The 22120-nt window shown below is 38.9% G+C and overlaps 1 protein-coding gene across 5 annotated transcripts in view; it reads right to left on the reverse strand.

Moving 5' to 3' along the window:
* The window catches only part of IWS1 (interacts with SUPT6H, CTD assembly factor 1), a 44113-nt gene extending 31574 nt beyond the window's left edge, over positions 1–12539 (reverse strand). For 2 of the 5 annotated variants that reach the window (XM_060153074.1, XM_060153071.1), the window contains exons 1-2: positions 12236–12538; positions 10061–10179 (exon numbers count right to left, since the gene is read on the reverse strand). In XM_060153074.1, the coding sequence (XP_060009057.1) occupies positions 10061–10179; positions 12236–12269 (153 nt within the window). In that variant the 5' untranslated portion in view covers positions 12270–12538. Of the gene's footprint in view, positions 1–10060; positions 10180–12235 lie in introns of all 5 variants that reach the window. The other 3 variants (XM_060153072.1, XM_060153075.1, XM_060153073.1) reach the window with 3 other exon arrangements.
* Positions 12540–22120: the final 9581 nt, after the last annotated feature.

Consider the following 22120-nt stretch of genomic DNA (forward strand, 5'->3'; position numbering starts at 1 on the left):
ATTCTAACCACACATTATAATTTTACTGCAGACACATGGAACCACTAACTTCACTGTTACCTCCATGCTTTTACCTCACCGTGTCCTTTTCATACCTCAACACTAGGCAAAAATACCCCCTTCCTGAAGCCTCTTCCATCCTCCTCTCTAGGTAGAATGGACTCTGCCCCATATAATGTGACAGTTCACAACGTGGACTTTAGTGTCGGTAAGACCTGGGGTTCAAACCCTAGCTCGCAGCCACCTTCTACTGTGTAATCTAGGGAAATTTTCTTAACTTCTCAAAACCTCAATTCTTCAATATGACAGAGTCAGAAATAGTTTCTATAACTTAGAGGGCCGTTCAGAGGACCAAAGGCATGTAATGTAGTTAGCATGTGCCTGTGAGCATTCAATACATGTTGTTAATCATTTATAACAAAAATATCTTATTAATTACGAAACATTCACCCTTCAAGACTCAGCTCAAATACATCATCTATGAAGGCTGAGCTGGTCAGTCATTCCTTCTTACATGTCCCCATAGCATCCTGTATCTCTACCTCACTGAAAGGTGATTTTTTACACATTTATCTTCATAATATGATTGAATAAATGACCTTAAGATCAAAATGATCTTAAGATCAAAAAATCTTTTACCTTCAGTATACAGAAGATACTCAAATTAAATTCACTGAAATAAAACAAACCCAAAAGACAATGCTTAACAAAAAAGAACCAAAGCAAAACAATGTTCTTCTCCTCAATTTGGTAGACTCAAAGACAAAGGCTGAAACCAAACACAAAAAAAAGAAGTGTAGATGGAATCAAAAGAACTGGTAAGAAACAGGGTAAACAAGGACGGCCAAAGCCAACAAGAATCTTCTACGGGCTCTGATCTACTCCCCATAGGAATACTTTCCTTATACTAGCACAACGTCTCTGTGGAAAGATCCAAATGACCACAGACTGCCATCTTTACTCAATTCAAAGTAAGGTTGGAGCTAACAGGGCTGCCACCAACTTCAATGACAGATGGATGGTTGTGCCCACTAGGCTTTGCCTACAGTCAGAAAACAAGGAGAAACTATGTGGCATTTCCAAACAACCTCTTCCTCGATTGTCCCACATACTACTTTTTTCCTGTGAGAACCTCAGGAAGGGAACACTACTTTTCTATGCAGATGAAATCTACAAGCTGTATTTTTATTTTATATTTTAAAGTTTTCTTTTTTTAAAAAATTTATTTATTTATATTTATTTTTGGCTGTGTTGGGTCTTCGTTTCTGTGCGAGGGCTTTCTCTAGTTGCGGCGAGCGGGGGCCACTCTTCATCGCGCTGCGCTGGCCTCTCACTGTCACGGCCTCTCCTGTTGCGGAGCACAGGCTCTGGACACACAGGCTCAGCGGCCATGGCTCACAGGCCTAGCCGCTCCGCGGCATGTGGGATCTTCCCGGACCGGGGCACAAACCCGTGTCCCCTGCATCGGCAGGCGGACTCCCAACCACTGCGCCACCAGGGAAGCCCCATCAGTGGAGTTTTAACAGCTGACTGTGGTCAGAGAAAGAGCAAAAAAGAGCCCTACTAACACCACCGTCGTCCCAGGTGACTGTGAGCAGGTCCCAAACTGCACATCTCTGAGGATGCAACACCAGAGATTTAAAACTGCGGGTGAGGAAACAGTATTCACTAAAATCATCCAGCTAGTCACTAAACAATTACTCTAAAATGTCCAGTTTCCAACAATAAAATAAAAGGCATGCAAAGAAACTGGGAAGTATGACCCATAACCAGGAAAAAAGCAGGCAATAGAAACTGCCTGTGTGAGCAACCAGATATCAGATTTATCAGGAAAAGACTTCAAAGTGGCCATTTGTAAACATGTTAAAAAAAATAAAGGCATGATGACAGTAGCATATCAAATAGAGAATATATATAGAAATAGAAATTTGACTCATCACCTATAAGAGTAACCCAGTAAGATTAACAGCTGACTCCTCAATGGAAACAATGGAGGCAGAAAGCAGTGGGATAACATATTCTAAGTGTTCAAATAAAAACTATCAACTAAGAATCCTATATCCAACAAAGCTATCTTTCAAAAATAATTAACAAAAAAGAAATGAAAACTTTTCTAGATAACCAAGAAAAGGAAAGAATTTGTCAAGCAGACCCACCATACAAGAACTGCTAAAGGAAGTTCTTCAGGCTGAAAGCAAGTGACCTCAGTGAATCCACATGAAAAAACAATAAGCACCAGTAAAGGTAACTGTGTAATTATGAAAGACAGTATAAATGCATGTTTTTTCCTTTCTTAATTTAACTGATTTATATAACAGTTGCACAAAGTAATAGGTATATACTGTCTTGCTGGACCTGTAATACATAAGACCAATGACAGGAGAAAGAAGGTGGGTGGGAACAAACCTGTATTACACTAAGGAAATAACTTCTATAACAATGCATTGTTGGATTTTAGCATTAATAAATATATGTATAACAATAATATTACAAAAAGAGAAAAAGAATAGAGCCACATAGTACTAACCTTACTATATACCATTGGAATTAAGCTACCGTAAATCTGAAGCTGATTCTGATTAATATATGTGGTAAATCTTACAGCTACCACTAAAAAAAAAAAAAACCTCAAAACCATAGTAAAAATATTATTAAAGAAATTAAAATTGCACAGAGTATTAAAAATATAACTACAATAATTTGTTAACGAGTGCACTAGAGAAAAAGACAAAGTGTGACATCAAAAACATAAAATGTGGGGGAGAGCAAAAATGTGTAACTTCAGCATGTACTTGAAGTTATCAGCTTAAAATGACTGGTATAAGATATTTTACATAAGCCTCATGGCAACCCACAAAGCAAAAAGGTATACTAGATATACAAAAAAAATTTTTTTTAAGTAATCTAAGCATACCGCTAACAGAAAATCATCAAACCACAATGGAAGAGAGCGAGGAGAAGGAAAAAAGGAATGACAAAACAGTCAGAAAACAAAGAACAAAATGGCAATAATAAGACCCTACCTATTAATATTTACTTTAAATGTAAATGGACTCAATTCTTCAACCAAAAGATAGAGTGGTTAAATGGATGGGAAAAACAAAAACAAAAACTGAACCATATGCTGTCTACAAGAGACTCACTTCAGCTTTTAGGACACACGCAGACTGAAAAAAAAAAAAAGGATGGAAAAAGATATTCCATGCAAATGGAAACCAAATGAAAGCAGGGGTAGCTATATTTATAATCAGAGAAAATAGACTTTTAGCCAAAAACTATAATAAGATACAAAGAAAGTCATTATATTGTATAATGATAATAGAGTTAATCCAACAAGAGGATTTACCATTTGTAAATATTTATGCACCCAACATCAGAGCACCTAAATATTAACAGACCTGAAGGAAGAAATAAGCTATCAACACAATAATAGTAGGGAACTTCAATCCCTCACTTTCAATAATGGATAGATCATCCAGACAGAAAATCAATAAGGCAATATTGGGCTTAAACCACACGTTAGGCCAAATGGACTGAACAGACATTTACAGAACATTCCATCCAACAGGAGCAGAGTACACATTCTTCTCAAGTGCACATGAACAATCTCGAGTACAGATCATATGTTAGGCCACAAAGTAAGTCCTAATAAATTTAAGAAGATTGAAATCATACCAAACTTCTTTTCCGACCACAATGGTATGAAAGTAGAAATGAGTATAAGTATGAGAAGTACGAGAAGAAAACTGAAAATTTCACAAACATGTGGAGATCAAACATCATGTTGCTAAACAACCAATGAGTCAAAGAAGAATTCAAAACATATCTTGAGACAAATGAAAATGGAAATATTGATATAACATACCAAAATTTATGGAATACAGCAAAGCAGTTCTAGGAGGGAAGCTTACAGAAATAAATGCCTACATAAAAAAAAAAGAAATATCTCAAATATCAACTTTACACCCCAAGGAACTAGAAAAAAGAAACTAAGCCCAAAATTATTAGAAGAAAAAAATAACAAAAATCAGAGCAGAAATAAATGAAATAGAGACTAAAAAGACAATAGAAAGGTCAATAAAATTAAGACCTGTTTTTTTACAAAAGATAAACAAATAGACAAACATTTAGCTAGACTTACCAAGAAAAAAAAGAGGATGGAAAGAAAACTATAAAGGAAAGAGGAGACATTACAATTGATACCACACAAATACAGAGGATAATAAAAACTAAGAACTGTATGCTGAGAAACTGGACAATCTATAAGAAATGGATAAGTTCCTAGAAACATACAATCTACTAAGATTGAATCATGAAGAAACAGAAAATCTAAATAGACTGATTACTGTGAAGAGATGGAATCAGTAATCAAAAACCGCCCAACATAGAAAAGTTCAGGACCAGATGGCTTTACTGGTGAATTCAACCAAACATTTAAAGAAGAATTAATACCAGTCCTTCTCAAAGAGTGCCAAAAAACTGAAGAGGAGGGAGCACTTCCAACCTCATTTTATGAAGCCAGCATTACCCTGATACCAAAATCAGACATGGACACAAGAAAGGAAAATTACAGGCCAATATCCTTGATGAACATAGATGCAAAAATCCTCTACAAATTATTAACAAACCAAATTCAGCAATACATTAAAAGAATCATACACCATGGTCAAATGGGATTTATTCCAGGGATGCAAGGATGGTTCAACATCCACAAATCAATCAACGTGATATACCATATTAACAAAATGAAAGCTAAAAATCACATGATCATCTCAACAGATGCAAAAAAAAAGTAATTCAACATTGATTCATGACAAAAACTCTTAACAAACTGGGTAAAGAGAGAATGTATCTCAACATAATAAAGGCCATATGACAAGCCCACAGCCAACATCACACTCAATGGTGCAAAGGTGTAAGCTTTTCCTCTAAGATCAGGAACAAGACAAGAATGCCCACTCTCACTTTTATACAACACAGTATTGGAAGGCTTAGCAATTAGGCAAGAAAAAGAAAAGGCATCCAAATCAGAAAGGAAGATGTAGCATGGTCTTTATTTGCAGATGACATAATATATAGAGAAAACCCTAGAGACTCCACCAGAAAACTGATAGAAATAATCAATGAATTCAGTAAAATTGTAGGATACAAATCAATATACAAAAATCTGTTGCACTTCTTTACACTAACAATGAACTATAAAAAGAAATTAAGAAAACAATCCCATCTATAATTGCCTCAAGAATAGTAAAAGAATCTAGGAATAAATTTAACAAGGAGAGTACACTGAAAACTGTAAGACACTGATCAAAAAAATTGAAGACACAAATAAAAAGAAAGCTATTATGTGCTTATGGATTAGAAAAATTGATATTGTTAAAATGACCATAATACCCAAAGCAATCTACAGATTTAATGTAATCCATTTCAAAATTATGACATTTTTCAAAAAACTAGAAAAAATAATCCTAAAATCTCTATGGAACCACAGAAGATACTGAATAGCCAAAACAATCTTGAGAAAGAACAAAGCCAGAGGCATTATATGCCTAGATCTCAAACTATATTACGAAGCTACAGTAGTCAAAACAGTGTTAACACTGGCATAGAAAACAGACACATAGGTCGACCGAACAGAATACAGAGCCCAGAAACAAACCCATGCATATATGGTCAAATGATCTACAACAAAGGAGCCAAGAATATACAATGAGAAAAAATAGTCTCTTCAATAAATGTTGTTGGGAAAAGTGGACAGCTACATGAAAAAGAATCAAACTGGATTACTTTCACACCATATACAACAGTATACTCAAAATGGGTTAAAAACTTAAATGTAAGACCTAAAACCATAAAACTCCTAGAAGAAAACACACGCAGTGCACTCTTTGACACTGGTCTTAGCCATGTTTTTTGGATATGTCTCCTCAGGAAAGGGAAACAAAAGCTAAAGTAAACAAAGGAACTATATCAAACTAAAAGTTTGCATAGCAAAGGAAACTATCAACAAAACAAAAAGGCCGCCTACTTAACAGAATAAAATATTTGCAAAAAATATATTTGATAAGGGGTTAATATCCAAAATACACAAAGAATTCATACAACTCAACATTAAAAAAAACAAATAACCCAATAACAAAATGGGCAGAGGATCTGAATAGACATTTGGCCAAAGAAGTCATACAGATGACCAACAGACACATGAAAAGATCAATCATCATCACGGAAATGCACATCAGAGCTACAATATTACCTCACACCAGCTCTTATCAAAAAGACAAGAGGGCTTCCCTGGTGGCGCAGTGGTTGAGAGTCCGACTGCTGATTCAGGGGACACGGGTTCGTGCCCTGGTCTGGGAAGATCCCACATGCCGTGGAGCGGCTGGGCCCGTGAGCCACGGCCGCTGAGCCTGCACATCCAGAGCCTGTGCTCCACAATGGGAGAGGTCACAACAGTGAGAGGCCCGCGTACCGCAAAGAAAAAAAAAAGACAAGAAACAACAAGTGTTGGGGAGGATGGGGAGGAAAGGGAACACTTGTGCACTGTTGGTGGGAATGTAAACTGATGCAGCAAATGTAAAAAACAGTAGCAGCAACTTAAATGTCCATCAATTGACAAATGGATAAACAAAATATGGTACATCCAAAGAATGGAATATTACTGATCACAAAAAGGAATGAAGTACTGATACATGCTACAACTTGGATAAACATTGAAAGCATTAAGTGAAAGAAGCCAGTCACAAAAGACCACATGTTATATAATTCCATTCATATGAAATGTCCAGAACAAGGAGGGGTTGGGGGGTGGGGGTGATAAGGAGGTAACAGCTAAAGGGTTTCTTTTCAATGTGATGAAAATATTCTAAAATTGACTATGGTGATGGCTGTACTACTGTGAATACACTAAAGACCACTGAATTGCATACTTTAAAATGGGTGAATTGTATGGTATGTAAATTTATCTCAATAAAGATATATTTTTTAAAAAAGGTGATATTTTTAAAGGTCAAATTTGACACAAAAATCCGTGATGAAAAAAATATCAAAATTTAAATACTAGCATACATACGACTAAGTCTTCCTTTTGCTTCAGGCTCCAATATGGACCAGTAAAGCACTGTTACTGATCCTGACTTTAAGATTTTGATTTTTTTTCATCATATTTTTTGCATTGTTTTAAAATATTATCTTGATCTTTTTTAACAGTTTCCTTAGAGATCTAAAGAAACACATGCAGAATGAGTATTATAGATAAAATGAATTAAAAAACAAACCAAAAAAACAAACCACACTAGCCTGAACTCCAAAATGCAAACGGGAAAAACATTATTTGGAAAAATCACTTTGTGAGTACCATCTTGCAGCAGGCAAAACAATGCCCCCACAAAAGATGTCCACATCCTAATCCCCAGAACATGTAAATATGCAAAAGGGATGTGCAGATGTAATTAAGGATAGGAAGATTACCCTGGATTATCTGAGTAGGCCCAGTATAATTACAAAGGGTCCTTATGGGAGGGAGGCAGAAGGGTCAGAGTAAGAGACAGACATGTGAGAACACAAGCTAAGGTCTGAGAGATTTAAAGATGCTACAGTTCTAGCTTTGAAGATGGAGGAAGAAGCCATATGCCAATGAGTGCAAGTGGCCTGTACAGCTAGAGAAGGCAAGGGAGCAGATTCTCCCTTAGAGAAGGAACACAACCCTGGTGCCACCTTGATTTTAACCCAGTGTGACCCACTTTGGACTTCTGACATCCAGAATTGTAAGAAACAAATCTCTTTTTTTAAGCCACTAAATTTATATCAGGTTGCTATAGCAGCAACAGGAAACTAATACACATCTTTTAAGTTTGGGGGCTATAACCTGCACTGCTCCATTTAATATAACTGTACTCTTTCAAGGGTACAATTGGCACTCAAACTACTAGAAGTTTAGCAAATTAGGATAACCCTCCTGGAGGGGAAAATCTACGAAAAGCACAAAAATATGTTCATGGCAGACTTCATTTATAACAGCTAAACAGTCTAAATGTTAATAATCAGGAAACTGTTGAATAATAGTCCATCCATATTATGAAATATTATGCAACCATTAAAAATTACACTTAGTGGGAATCTTTAACAACATGGGGAAATACTTAAGTATAATGTTAAGTGAAGAGATAAAAATGTTATATTGATACGTAACATATATAGTAAAAACACAAGTAACTTAAAATGTATACATACGTTCTATATAATGAGAACAAAAATGCAGGAGAAATAATGTAAAAAAGTTAAGTCATTTCTGTGACAGGAGTATGCTGACTTCAATTTTCTTCTTTAAACTTTTATATGATTTCCAAATTTTCAACATGCACATTTATTTATTTAGAATCCATCTCATTAAAAAAGTAGTTGAAAAAAAGAAAGTCAACACTACATTTATACATTTATAACTGAAGCATGAAGCCATCAGTCAATCTCCTGTTTTCCAAAATGGAAAGTTAAGATATTATACACTAAATAAACTGTAACAATGTTTATGTTATCAAATAATTTCTACCTATCAATTACATTTTAATTAGAATTTAGTCTAAATGCTTAAGAGTGTACCAAAAACTGAACGACGTCAAAATAACTAAAAGATAAGCCTTCCTCTCACTTCTGATCTCACCTGCCCCCTATTTATTCTAGCCACAATGGCTACCACCTTAGATCTTTGTTAGGAATGTTCATCCCCTACATAGACACGTGCTATTCCTTCACCTCCTTCCACATCTTGATTCAAATGTCACTTTCTCAATAAGGCCTACGTGTACCTCCCTATTTAACACTAAAGCCTGCCCTCCACCTTGGCACCCTTCACTCTGTTCAAACTTTCTTCTTTCTCCACAGCATTTATCACCTCCTAACAAACTACAATTTTTAAAAAGAAGTGTGGAGGGCTTCCCTGGTGGCGCAGTGATTAAGAATCTGCCTGCCAATACAGACAGGGGACATGGATTTGGCCCTGGTCCAGGAAGATCCCACATGTTGCAGAGCAACTAAGCCCATGCGCCACAACTACTGAGCCTGCGCTCTAGAGCCCACAAGCCACAACTACTGAGCCCGCGTGCCACAACTCCTGAAGACCATGCGTTCTAGGCCCAGTGCTCTGCAACAAGAGAAGCCACCACAACGAGAAGCCCGCTCACCACAACAAAGAGTAGCCCCCGTTCACCGCAACTAGAGAAAGCCCGTGTGCGGCAACGAAGACCCAATGCAGCCAAAAATAAAAAAATTTTTTTTAAAAAAGTGTATATTGTTTAATGTCTTTCTCCCCCTGCTGGAAAATAAATCCAAGGAGAGGATTTTCGTGGCAGTGGAACCTCATTTAGTCACTCAAAAGAGCCTGACACAGAGCAGGTGCTCAAAAAATATTTGTTGGATATATGAATATACTAGTGATATGTCAAAGGACAGAGTAAATAATACAATTTCTAACAACTGCATCTACTACTTAAAATTGGACAATTTTCTGTGCATGTGTAGTCAAGCAAAATATATGGTATATTGGCCATCTTTATCATTCCTACATTTCAGTTTGTGTTTACCAAAAACTTACACCTGAATTATTGGAAGAAGTCCCAATTTTATTTTGTTAACATTGTGCAGTACAGACTGTATAACCAGGGAAGCAAATTAAAATCATATAAATTTAATAGGTGATAACCACCATAACTTTCTATTTCAATTGATGTTTCTTCAGATTGCAAATCCGCACTGCCCCACTAAGACATCATTCTGGGAATGGGGAAGCCTAGTCAACTATCAAAAGCCTGGCCTATTTTCTGAATCAATAAGCACAGTTGAAACTGCCTAATATCCAAAATGGGACTCAATCAATACTTATTTCCCTGTGATTTCATAAGTAACCAGACTATCCCTATTTATTTACTTTTAAAGCAGTTCTCTATCATTTTTGAAGGGTTTGAAGCCTAGACCCTAAGACAGGGTCTCTACAACTCCTAAATAAAACAGGTCTCATAGAATATGCAAGGGAAAAGCCTCCCCAAAGATGTTGTTTAGCCAATACCTCTGAATGACGTTCTACACTTCCAGTGTCTGATCCAGAGTGCTGCTCATTTACATCATCCTCAACGTCTGACCCTGAATCCCGTTCATCCTGTACTGGGGTAGCGCCACCATCATCTGCTTAAAAATAAAACAAAAACCCACTTAAGGTGTAAGATGGACGACATCTACAACTGAAATGAACACAATGAATCAAGAAAAATGTAAGAGCAAGAACAAGTGTAAGAGCACTGATGAAGCATAACTAATGATGCTAATTTGGGAATAAGACAACAGTACAATACTTACATAAATACCAATAATCATAACTTGTATTGTTGACACATGTGGCAGCGAGAATATATCATTAAAGGAATATGAAGCTTAATAAATATCACTAAGGACCAAGTCAACAAACTAATAGTGTGAACTTTATTTCAACTTTATGTTAAAATAACTGAGTCTATTTTCTCCATAGCACTTACTTACCACCTTCGGATGTACTACATGACTTTCCAAGTTAGTTTTGTTTAATGTGCTTCTCTCCTCGCTTGAATGAAAGTGCCAAAAGAACAGGGATTTTTGGTTCACTGCTGAATCCCTGGAGCCCAGAACACTGTCTGGTACAGTATTTGTTTATGAATGAAGAGCACAAGGAACTCCAGTCCAGAAATAGTGTAAACTCCTTAAAGTAAAGCATATACTACTATACTGTTATAAAATGAATTGTTACCTATCTTTAACCAATACTTTAAAAATACAAAGGAAAATTGTACTGAGAAGAATTTAGAGTTGTTGGAGAATATGGGAAGCCTTGGTTAGGAGTTTACTAAAAATAAATAAATTTTTTAAAATGAAGCACTCAACTATAGGAAAATCAAAAAATGTGTAAGAATGAAATCAGTATCATACTAATGAGCTTCTCTACTTAGCTAAGGAGTAAAGAACATATATATTTAATATTTAATATTCTTATCATATAGTCATAAAAAATTTTGAAGTGTAACGAAAACTTATGCTTCAATGGTTAGAATATGGGGGAAAGAGGGCACAGAGAGGCTAAGACCCTGTCCTAGCATAATAGGAAATCGTTACACAATGCCTAAAAATGATGCAACGAGATAGCATAAGTTAGGAATACAGGGATGAACGTCAAAAAATGGCTAAAAAAATGAAAAGTCAGGAAATTGCTAACTTTTCATGTCTTTCAGCCTGTTATATACACATATTACATATGATTACTTATTTAAAAGTAATTTAAAAACACAAATGAACTGACAACTATTTTTGAAAACATCAGGAAACCGTTTAAAGCAAAAGAGCAGTATGTGTTTGGAAACGTGTTTGCAGTCACTACTATTCGCCGTCACATGATAAGGAATCGAAGTGAACTCAAAACACAATGGAGTAATTAACGCTTAGAAAATTATTTAAGCCCTTTTGATAGAGAATACTCAATGGAACTAGGACACAATAGAAAAGCAAAAGTAACGTTTTTATTCCCCACGAGGTTCTGCCTTATTCGTCTTTGGATCTCCGGTGGCTAGCACGGTGTTAGCAGAGGGGGGGGGCCGTGTTTACAGACTAAACAGGAAAAGAAAGGAGAACTTCAGTGAGGAGAAAGGGGAAAGATCTCAAGGTGAAGGAAAGGAACAAAAATCGCTAGTAAGCCCCAGAGGAACACGTCTTATTGTAAAATATGTATACAACTCAAATACGGGTCCTACGTGTTTGTTCTTTAATGGGAGAAACTAGTTTGCAGGAGAGATCAAACTAGTACCAACTCCTAGTGAAAAGTCTACATAAGATCCTGCAACCCCACTGAACAGCTAACTCCCTCGGATTCTCGAAAATCACTCTCAACTCCTGAAAAAAATCCCCTATCAGTAGACCTTCCCTCGTACTTTGCACACAGTTTTTGATGTATGGAAGTGGCTCCCTAATGCAGCAACGTCCTTCGCCGATTCAAAAGACAACTGTCCCTCTAAAATCCCCTCTCCGAGGTTCTAACTTCGGGGGCCGCAGCCCGTCGGCGGGCTCTCAGCGCTCAGCCTCACTCCCCATTAGACCCGTTCGGCGGAGGGGAAGTCTCCGGGGCGTCCCTCCCCTCCCCACCCCTCCCCCGCGGGAGTGCGAGGCCAAGCCCGGCCAAGTAACCGCTCCGCCCCCAGCCCTGTCCCCTAGGTCCGGGCCCCACCTGACTGGTCGCCGCTGTAATATTCCGAGTCCATGGCAGGCGGGTCTCGGCGGGGAGTGTCTGCGCCCCGCGCCGCCCCCGTCACCTCCTTCCCGGCTCTGTGACCACCGACGGCGCGGCCCGGTGCTCAGAGGCTCCCACCCGACTAGAGGCCTTGGAGGCTGCGGAGATTAAGGCAGCAACAGCTGCAGACGCGAACACTTCGACCTAGAAAGCCCGGGCAGACGAGGCCGTACCCGGAAGGCTGGCAAGGTGTGTGGGTCACCGCACTACTTCCCAGAAGCACCTCTAGGGCCAAAATGGCGCCTGCCCACGACCCTCAAAAGAATTCAGTGCGCAGGCGCCGTCACCTGTCATCCGGCCAATGAGAAGGCGCAACGGTAATGACGCACGACACGACCGGAAAGGAGACTACTGGGAAAATTGAGCGGGAGCCGCGGCTGCGGTTAAAACCTTCCCTTGGAGGAACCTGGTCCGTTCCCCATGGAGATGATAATGTTACTGTATGGGTTCTTCGTCCGCGCCTTGTTCGAGGACCTTCTAATTTACTCTTCTGAAAAATGAAGACCCGCTAAAATTAAATTTTCCATCATACGGAAATTAACTGTTGTTCCCATCATGCAGCGAGGCGCTTGATTCCCGCCCTTAGTACAGGGAGGAAGTGGCGCTTTGCCCTCTGGGACTTGTAGTTCGAAACCTGGCGAGGTAGGCTGAGTTACCAAGTAGCATGATCAAAAGGGCCTCTTTTCAAGACATTTTTCTTCCTTTCTTTTTTAAAATAACGACTTAACTTTCATCTTAAAAAGCCATTTGGTCAACAATACGAAGTACAGGTTTTTGCTTCCAGAAGAGTCCCCCTTAATGAAATCTTGAGGAAGTCACACTGTTGAACTTGACTTGAGCACTATATGCTCCCTGGAAATAACAATGGTTAGAAACTTCCTGACCTGTCTGTTCCCAGAACGGCTGACTGTAAAGAACCATCCTTGTCCCTATCTCTTAGGTAAAACTCACTCTCCACCCTTTTTCATGAGTCCTGTAAGACTTACAGAAGACCCCCTTGTTTACCCGTGACAAGGCCAAAGACCTTTCCCCATTTTTCTGAACCTGCTCATAAGGGCGGACTCAGATCCTCAAACTTCCTGTTCAAATCTTTGCCCTCTAAAACTAGCTAGATACGGAGATAAATATTTTCTGTTCACTTGACTGATTGAAACTTCTGATTGCAAATCAATCCTGACTATAAATCATCCCACCTTACTCCCTATAAAAGCCTAAGACAAAACCACACAACCTAGACATTCTGATCTTCATATCTGGTGTGCTCTCCCTATTGCAATACCCCAAATAAAGTCTATTTCCTTGCTTGTTTGTTTTTCTCTTAAATAAAGAGGACAATGTTACTACCTTTGGATTGGAGGAGGGCCAGAGGAGGTATAAGCAAATGTTCCCCAGCAGGTATAGAGTTGCAGAATTAGGGCCTTTTGTTAGTGACAAAGCATACACCTTGAACTGGATTTCTGGGCATGCCTAGCCTGCTGTAAGGCCTCATGTGGTGCCCTGAAAGGTCCATCTCCTACCTTGGAGTTGAGATATGTGAATTCCCTGATGCTAGCTTTGCTATGAATTCTCAAAATGCCTTTAAGTGAAGCCACATTCCAGCTTTGATAATCCTGGAACCCTTTGTTAGCCAGTCAGAATATGCTGGCAGAACCCAGTTCTAGGCTCCAGAGAAGGATATGAAAAGAGAAGGAAGAGAGAGGGATGGTTTCTCTGGAAATTGTCATTTTCTTGCAAGAGAGTTCATGGACATTCTTTCCCCTGTATATTGGAAACCAGCTTTGAAATCCAAGTCTGCCCCTTCAGCTGTAAGAATGACATCTTCTCAGGCTGTTGTGAGAATTATAAGAGAAAGGAATTAATGATGCCTGGAACCAAAATGCAAAATTAAAATATTCATTTCCTTCCATTTAATAGAAGAGGCCCCAGGATCTAAGCTCTCTTCTAAAGAGAGTGGGTGAGATTGTACCTGTGTAATAAGGCAAGGTGAATAGGGCGGAAGTCCAGGAAGAGATTAAATGGAAGGGAACCCAGTGCAAATCCTGCCAATAAAGAACTTGTAATTTCACCAAAGGTACAAGACCAACAGCCGTGAAAGTAATTGGGCTAAACGATGTAATTACGAGAGGATCATTGCTGAATTTTAACATAAAGATTCTAACTGTCCTGGCGGTTTGGAGAATGGAGAGATAGAAGTGGACTGAACACACAGTAATGTGCGGAGCCCCGGAAGGCTGTAAGGAAGTGTCAGATCTATTTTTTGTACTCAAGATGCCATTAACTTAGTGAGACAGGACAAACTTTTTGAAATAAACGTAGAGTCTTAGTCAAAGCGTTGTGCCTGTAAATGCAAACACAGCTCCAGGAAGGTTTTCCAGAGTCCCTTCTCACCAGCTAGCTGTCCTTCAGAGCCCCCAGTGGAGAAATCCTGGAGCAGCACAGGTGTGCTTTTCTGAGTCCTGGCTGCCTTGCATCTTGGAGACCACCATCTCTCCAATCCTCATTCCTCTCTCCAGTCCCAGCACAGCTGGTCCATGCTGGTGGTGGTAGAGAGGCTCTCGGGGGGGAGGCTGTTTTTCCCACCAAGGATAATAAGGACAGAGAAGAGAGGAAGGGAGGAGTGAGCTTGCAGCTATCCAGAACTCTCTTTCCCTTGGCTGATAACCCAGAGACATATAAGATTTATCTGGCCAGCCTTTTGAGACACTGTAACTTGATGAACATGTCTGGGAGTGAAATGTTACACAATATAAAGAACAGCCTGGCACTGGCAGAGTTTCATACTGGGGGCTCAGAGATCTGGGCTCTGGGTCAAGCTCTGAGCTTATTGTGTCAAATGAGGGAGGTGAATCAGAAGATTTCAAGGCCCTTTAATTTCATTATTCTATGTCGGAGAAGCCAGGTCTCCAAGTCTGACCTGCCTTCTTGTGCTTGAGCCACTAGAGGGCCCTGCCGGTGAAGAAATGAAAGAAACAAGTGCGTTCTAAGCCTGCTCCCCAGGTCTGTGCACTGTTCTCACACCCCAGCCCCATGACTCACTAGGACACACGCAAGATGTGTCCTGCCAAGTCATTTGTAATATTGAAAAGTGGGACTCGCTTGAAAGCCCATTAATAGTGTTTAATGAATCACTAAACATCAGTACCATGGCACTCCACCCCGCCACTAATACAATTGAATTGAGTCTTTAGCTCTCACATGGAAGGATCGCCACAATATATGAAGTGAACAAAACGGTCATAGAATACTATAAATGGTATAACATTATTTATGTGAACAACCAAAACAGCAAACAAAAACCCAACCTAAGAATTCCTTCATAAAAATAGAGGCAAAAGAACTTTCTAAAAAAATTGAAAGCTAAAAGCCATAAAAGGCTGAAAATTTTGACTAAACATAAAAACTTTAAAAAATAATAAAATAAATGTAAAAACATATGCGTAGCAAAATCAACACACCATTATCAAAACCAAAAGATAAATGATTAGGAAGTTAAAAAAAAAAGTATTTTTCAACTCATATCATAGACCAAAGGGCTAATCTCCCTAATGAATATAGAGCCCCTAGAAATCAATAAGACTAATAACTCAATAGAAAAATGGGCAAAGGATATGACAATTCACAAAAGAGAAAAAAAATTTTATAAGGAACAAGGTTTTTTTAAATAAATTTATTTATTCCTTTATTTATTTTTGGCTGTGTTGGGTCTTCATTGCTGTGCGTGGGCTTTCTCTAGTTGCAGCTAGCGGGGGCTACTTTTCGTTGCGCTGCACCGGCTTCTCATTGCGGTGGCTTCTCTTGTTGCGGAGCACAGGCTCTAAGTGCATGGGCTTCAGTAGTTGTGGTTTGCGGGCTCAGTAATTGTGGTGCATGGGTTTTGTTGCTCCGCGGCATGTGGGATCTTCCCGGACCAGGGATCGATCCCGTGTCCCCTGCGTTGGCAGGTGGATTCTTAACCACTGTGCCACCAGGGAAGTCCCGAGAAAATTTTAATGACCTTAAGATGCATGAAAATATATCCTAAAGTAAGATAAAAGCAAATTAAAATTATATTGAGATACTAATTTTCACGTCTCAGGTTGCAAAAATCTGATAACATTCCATTGGTGAGGCTATGGAGGGAGAGGCCCTCTCATAGGGTGCTGGTGGGAGTATGTTAGTGTAGCTCCCTAAAAAAAGCAATCTAGCAATGTTTATAAAAATTACAAATGCATATGCCCTTTAGCCTAGCAATTGCACTTCAGAAAATGTATCCTACAAATATACTTTACTATGTGCAAATAATGTATCTACAAAATTATTCATTGCAGCACTATTTGAAAAATACTGGAAATAACCTAAATGTCCAAACAGGAATGATCACAAAATTATGATACACCTGTACAATGGAATGTTACGTAGCTATAACAAAAAACAAGAAAACTCTCTTATGTACTGATATACAAAAGATTTATAAGCTGTGAAAAAATGCAAAGTGCAAAACACTATGTCATCTTTTGTGAAAAGGGGAGGAGAACATATATTTGTAACTATATCTTTTAAATTTGAAAATCGTATAAAAAACAAAATATTGGTGTCTGTCAGGGGAAGGGAGGACAAGGAAAGAGGGTGGGAATAAGCTTTTAAGGTTTTTAATAAACACATAACATTTACTCTTGCTCCACGTGATAACTCCTATACAACTCTATTTAATTTTGTCATGTTATATCTGTGAAAATTGATAAGCAGAAGCCTCATTTAAAATGGAGTCAGAAGGTCAGAAAGGGGAGCTCTTATGCCCTACTGCTCCACATCAGTTACAAACCCGACAGAAAGAAGTATCTTTGCATGTCCAACAGGAAGTAGATTACTGCTTTACCACCCAGCAGGAGGAAGGAAGAAATTTTCCTTGCCTGGCAATAGGCAGCCAATGAGAAACGGTCACACCTTAGCCAATGAAAAGCCACTACACTTCAAACTCCCAGTTTCCTCCAATGGACTCCGTTTAACAGCCCCTCCCAATGCCCCCTTCTCTATAAAGAAAATGGACCTCTCCTTTGTTCGCTGGGTGAGATTGCAGTTCACCATAGATTGCATGTCGTGGACATGAATGAACATTTTGCTGGCAAAATAACTGGCTGTTTTATTGTTTTAGGGCAGCATATCAAATTAACTTCACAGCCCACTAACTTACAGCCCATATCTTGAAAGCTTACAGACCATAACTTGAAAACCGGAAGTGCCAGTCTCCGGTTGCCCATGGTGTGGAAGCTACCCGGACCAACCTGCTATGATTGGGCCCCATCTCTAGGCCCAGTGATCCAGGCAGAGATATCTTCATGGATTCTGGTCTTGCCTTTTATAGAAACCATAGGTGTGGGCCCTGCCCTGAGCAAAGCCTCTTCAATGCACAATTATGTGTGTGGCTGAATAATTATTCAAGTTAAGGACTCTTTGTTTTTGTTTTGTCTTAGTTGGTTTTGGTTCTGGTTTTGGCTTGTGGTGAGGACCATATCACTGGAAGTGTGGGAGCGGAGACTACCTGTGTGTCATAAAGGGGTTCAGCTTTGGAACCATGGTCGAACCAAGTGACCTTCACAGCCTTTTTTAAAAATATTTTTTATATTAGTAAAAATATATATATAACATAAAACTTGCCATTTTATCTATTTTTAAGTGCACAATTCACTGGCATTAACTACATTCATAATGTCATGTAACCATCGCCAAATATTTCCAAAAATTTTCACATCCCAAACAGAATCTCTGTACCCATTGAACAATAACTCTGCATTTTCCCTTACCCACAGCCCCTGGTAACTTCTAATCTACTTTCTTTCTCAGTGAATATGCCTATTCTAGATATTCCATACAATATTTGCCCTTTTGGAACTGGCTTATTTCACTCAGCATATTTTCAAGGTTCATCCATGTTGTAGAATGTGTCATAACTTCATTTTTTTATCGCTAAATAATATTCAATTGTATGTATATACCACATTTTGTTTATCCATTCTTCTGTTGATGAACACTTGAATAGTTGCCACCTTTTGGCTACTGGGAATAATGCTGCTAGGAAGAGCAAAATTGCAATACAAAAGCAACACTCAAAGGTTAATTTTTTTCTATGCACTAGTAATGAACAACCTGAAAAGAAAATTAAGACAACAATTCTAAGAGCATCAAAAAGAATAAAATGCTTAGGAATATAGTTAACCAAGGAAGTGGAAGCCTTGTGCACTGAAAATATAAAACATTGTTAAAACAATTAAAGAAGATATAAATAAAGAACAAGCTATCTCATGTTCATGGATTGGAAGACTTAATATTGTTAAGATGGTAATACTACCCCAAATGATCTATCTACAGATTCAGTGTAATCCCTACCATAATCCCAATAGTGTTTTTTTTTTCAGAAGTGGATAAACCTGTCCTAAAATACATATGCAATTGCAAGGAATTCCTGAAGAGTTAAAACAATTTTGAATAAGAACAAAGGTGGGGGACTTTCACTTCTTGATTTCAAAATTTACTACAAAGCTTCATTAATCCAAACAGTGTGGCATTGGCATAAGGATAGACATATAGACCAATAGAATAGAATTGAGAACCAGAAATAAACCCTCACATCTATAGCCAACTGATTTTTGACAAGGGTGCCAAGAATGTTCAGTGGAGAAAGAACAGTCTCTTCAACAAACGGTAACAGGAAAACTGGATATCAACATACCAAAAAAATGAAGTTGGACCCTTATCTTATACCATATACAAAAATTAATTCAAAATGGATCAAAGATCTAAATGTAAGGGCTAAAGGTATAAAACTTTTAGAAGAAAACATACAAGCAAATCTACGTGACCTTAGATTTAGCGATGGTTTCTTAAATATGACACCAAAAGCATAGGCAATAACAACAAAAATAGATAAAGTGGACTTGGTTCAAACTAAAAACTTCTGTACATCAAAGGAGCACTGTCAAGAGAGTGAAAAGACAACCCACAGAATAGGAGAACATTTTTGAAAATCATATATCTGATAAGGGCTTAATATCTAAGATATATGAAGAACTCCTACAATTCAGTAACAAGAGGACAAATAGCCCAATTCAAAAATGGGCAAAGGACTTGAGGAGACATTTCTCCAAAGAAGATATAAATACAAGTGGCCGATAAGCGCATGAAAATATACTCAGCATCATTGGTCATTAGAAAAATACAAATCAAAACCACAGCGGGATACCATGTCACACCAACTAGAATGACTGTAATCAAAATAATAGAAACCAACAAGTGTTGGTGAGGCTATAGAGAAATTGAAATCTTTATACAGTTGCTAGTGGGAATGTAAAATTGTGCAGCTACTGTGAAAAAGTTTGGCCATCCCTCAAAAAGTTAAACATAGGATTACCATATGACCCAACAAATGTAATCCTTGGTATGGATCCCCAAACAATTGAAAGCAGGGGCTCAAATGGATTTTTTGTTTTATAATACATTTAAAATTTTGGAATAATTTTAGATTTACAGAAAATTTGCAAAGATAGTTTAATTTCCATATATCCCTCATCCAGGTTCCCTTAATATTAACAACCTGCATTACCATTTGTCATCAGTTTTGTCAAAACCCAGAAACCAACACTGATACATACCATTAACTGAACTCTAAACTTTATTTATTTTTCAATATTATTTATTTATTTATTTGTTTATTTTTGGCTGCATTGGGTCTTTGTTGCTGCGAGCGGTCTTCCTCTAGTTGCAGCACACGGGCTTCTCATTATGGTGGCTTCTCTTGTTGTGCAGCATGGGCTCTAGGCGCACAGGCTTCAGTAGTTGTGGCATGCGGGCTCAGTAGTTGTGGCTTGTGGGCTCTAGAGCGCAAGCTCAATAGTTGTGGTGCAGGGCCTTAGTTCCTCTGCGGCAGGTGGGATCTTCCTGGACCAGGGCTCGAACCCGTGTCCCCTGCATTAACAAGCGGATTCTTAGTCACTAAGCCACAAGGGAAGTCCCTAAACTTTATTTAAATGTCAACAGTTTTTCTACTAATGTCCTTTCTTTGTCCTAGGACCCCAACCAGGATACCACGTTGCATTTAACTATCTCCTCAGTCTCCACTGGTCTATGACAGTTTCTCAAACTTCCCTTGTTTTTCATGATCTTGACAGTTTTGAGGCATCCTGGAAAAATAGTGTGTAGATTACAGCAGTCCCCAACCTTTTCGGCACCAGGGACCAGTTTCGTGGAAGACAATGTGTCCACGGTGGTTGGGGGGTATGGTTCAGGCAGTAATGCGAGCAATGGGGAGCGATGGGGAGGGGCAGATGGAGCTTCGCTTTGCTTGCCCACTGCTCACCTCCTGCTGTCCTGTCCAGTTCCTGACAGGCTGCGGACAACTACCAGTCCGTGGCTGGGGGAATGGGGACCCCTTGTGTAGAATGTCCCTCGATTTGGTTTGCCTGATATTTTTCTCATGATTAGACTGGTGTTATGGGTTTGGGGGAAGAATACCACAGAGGTGAAATACCCTCTCATTACATCATATGAATATGACATATCACAGGAGATGTTAAACTTGATCACTTGGTATATTAGTCTGCTAGGGATGCTGTAAAAAATACCATAGACTGGGCAGCTTAAACAACAGGGATTTATTTTCTCACAGTTCTGGCGGTGGGGAGTTCAAGAACAACGTGGCAGCAGGGTTGCGTTCTTCTGAGGATTCTTTCCCTGGCTTGTAGATAGCTGCCTTTTCCCTCGGTCTCTGCCTTGTCCCTCTTTATGTCTGTGTCCTAATCTCTTAAGGGTATCAGTCAGATTGGAATAGGGCTCTACCCTAATGACCTTGTTTAACCTTAATTATTCCTTCCTTAAAGGTCCTATCTCCAAATACAGTTCCACAACGGGCCACCTCAAGACCCTGGACTTCCTTTTGTCTCTAATAGTCTGGGTTGATTTAACAGAAGATACAAATTAAAAGAAGACTTAGGAGACGTTACTAGGAGTTGTAATCTCTAGTTTTAGGGACTATGCAGGAAGAAAAGTTGTTTTTTTCAAAACTAGTTTAAAGTAGCAGTGAGTGAGTTTTCCTGGATTATTGGACACATTTTCCAGGCCTCTGGATGGTAAATACATACCAGCACTGAGAGCAAATCCTGCCCTGCCCACACAGTTTGCTTCCAGCTGACCTGCAGTTCCCTCAGCCAGCAAGTGGTGGGTGACAATTCCTCTCCACCTTGCCGGCTTCAGGTATTAGAACAAATGGGACCAATACCATTGCTCCCTGCCCAAAGGGGGCTGCAGTTTCACTGGACATACAAGCTAATGGTCCTGAAACAATTATGGTTGAGATGGTATAATTACTGGAAGCTTAGTCATGACTCAAGTTTCTGGGTGTGAATCCTGGCTCTGTCACTTTCTAGCTTGTGACCTTGGACAAACTGCTTAACCTCTCTGTGCTTGGGGATATTAGTATTTATCTCATAGAGTTGTTATGAGGATTAAATGTGTTTATGTATAAATAATGATTCCTGGGACATAATATATATATAATACATATATATTAGTTATTATCATTATTATTATCAGACACTGTGAAGATACAAAGAAACTAACATATAATTCTTGCCTTGAGAAACTTACAATCCATCAGAAGTCCTACTCTAAAAAGAAAATACATGGTAACAGGTAAATCATGTGATCTGAGTAACGACTGCTTTAGAAATTGAAAGGTGGGCGAGGCTAGAGTGAACTGTAGCAGTCAGGGCCAACTTCCTGGGAGAGGAGTATTTGTGATGGTATTTGAAAGATGAAGGCCGATTTGGATGGGAGAGGGATCATGTTTTAATT

The sequence above is a fragment of the Lagenorhynchus albirostris genome, chromosome 6, assembly GCF_949774975.1.
Source record: "Lagenorhynchus albirostris chromosome 6, mLagAlb1.1, whole genome shotgun sequence".
NCBI classification, from domain to species: domain Eukaryota; kingdom Metazoa; phylum Chordata; class Mammalia; order Artiodactyla; family Delphinidae; genus Lagenorhynchus; species Lagenorhynchus albirostris.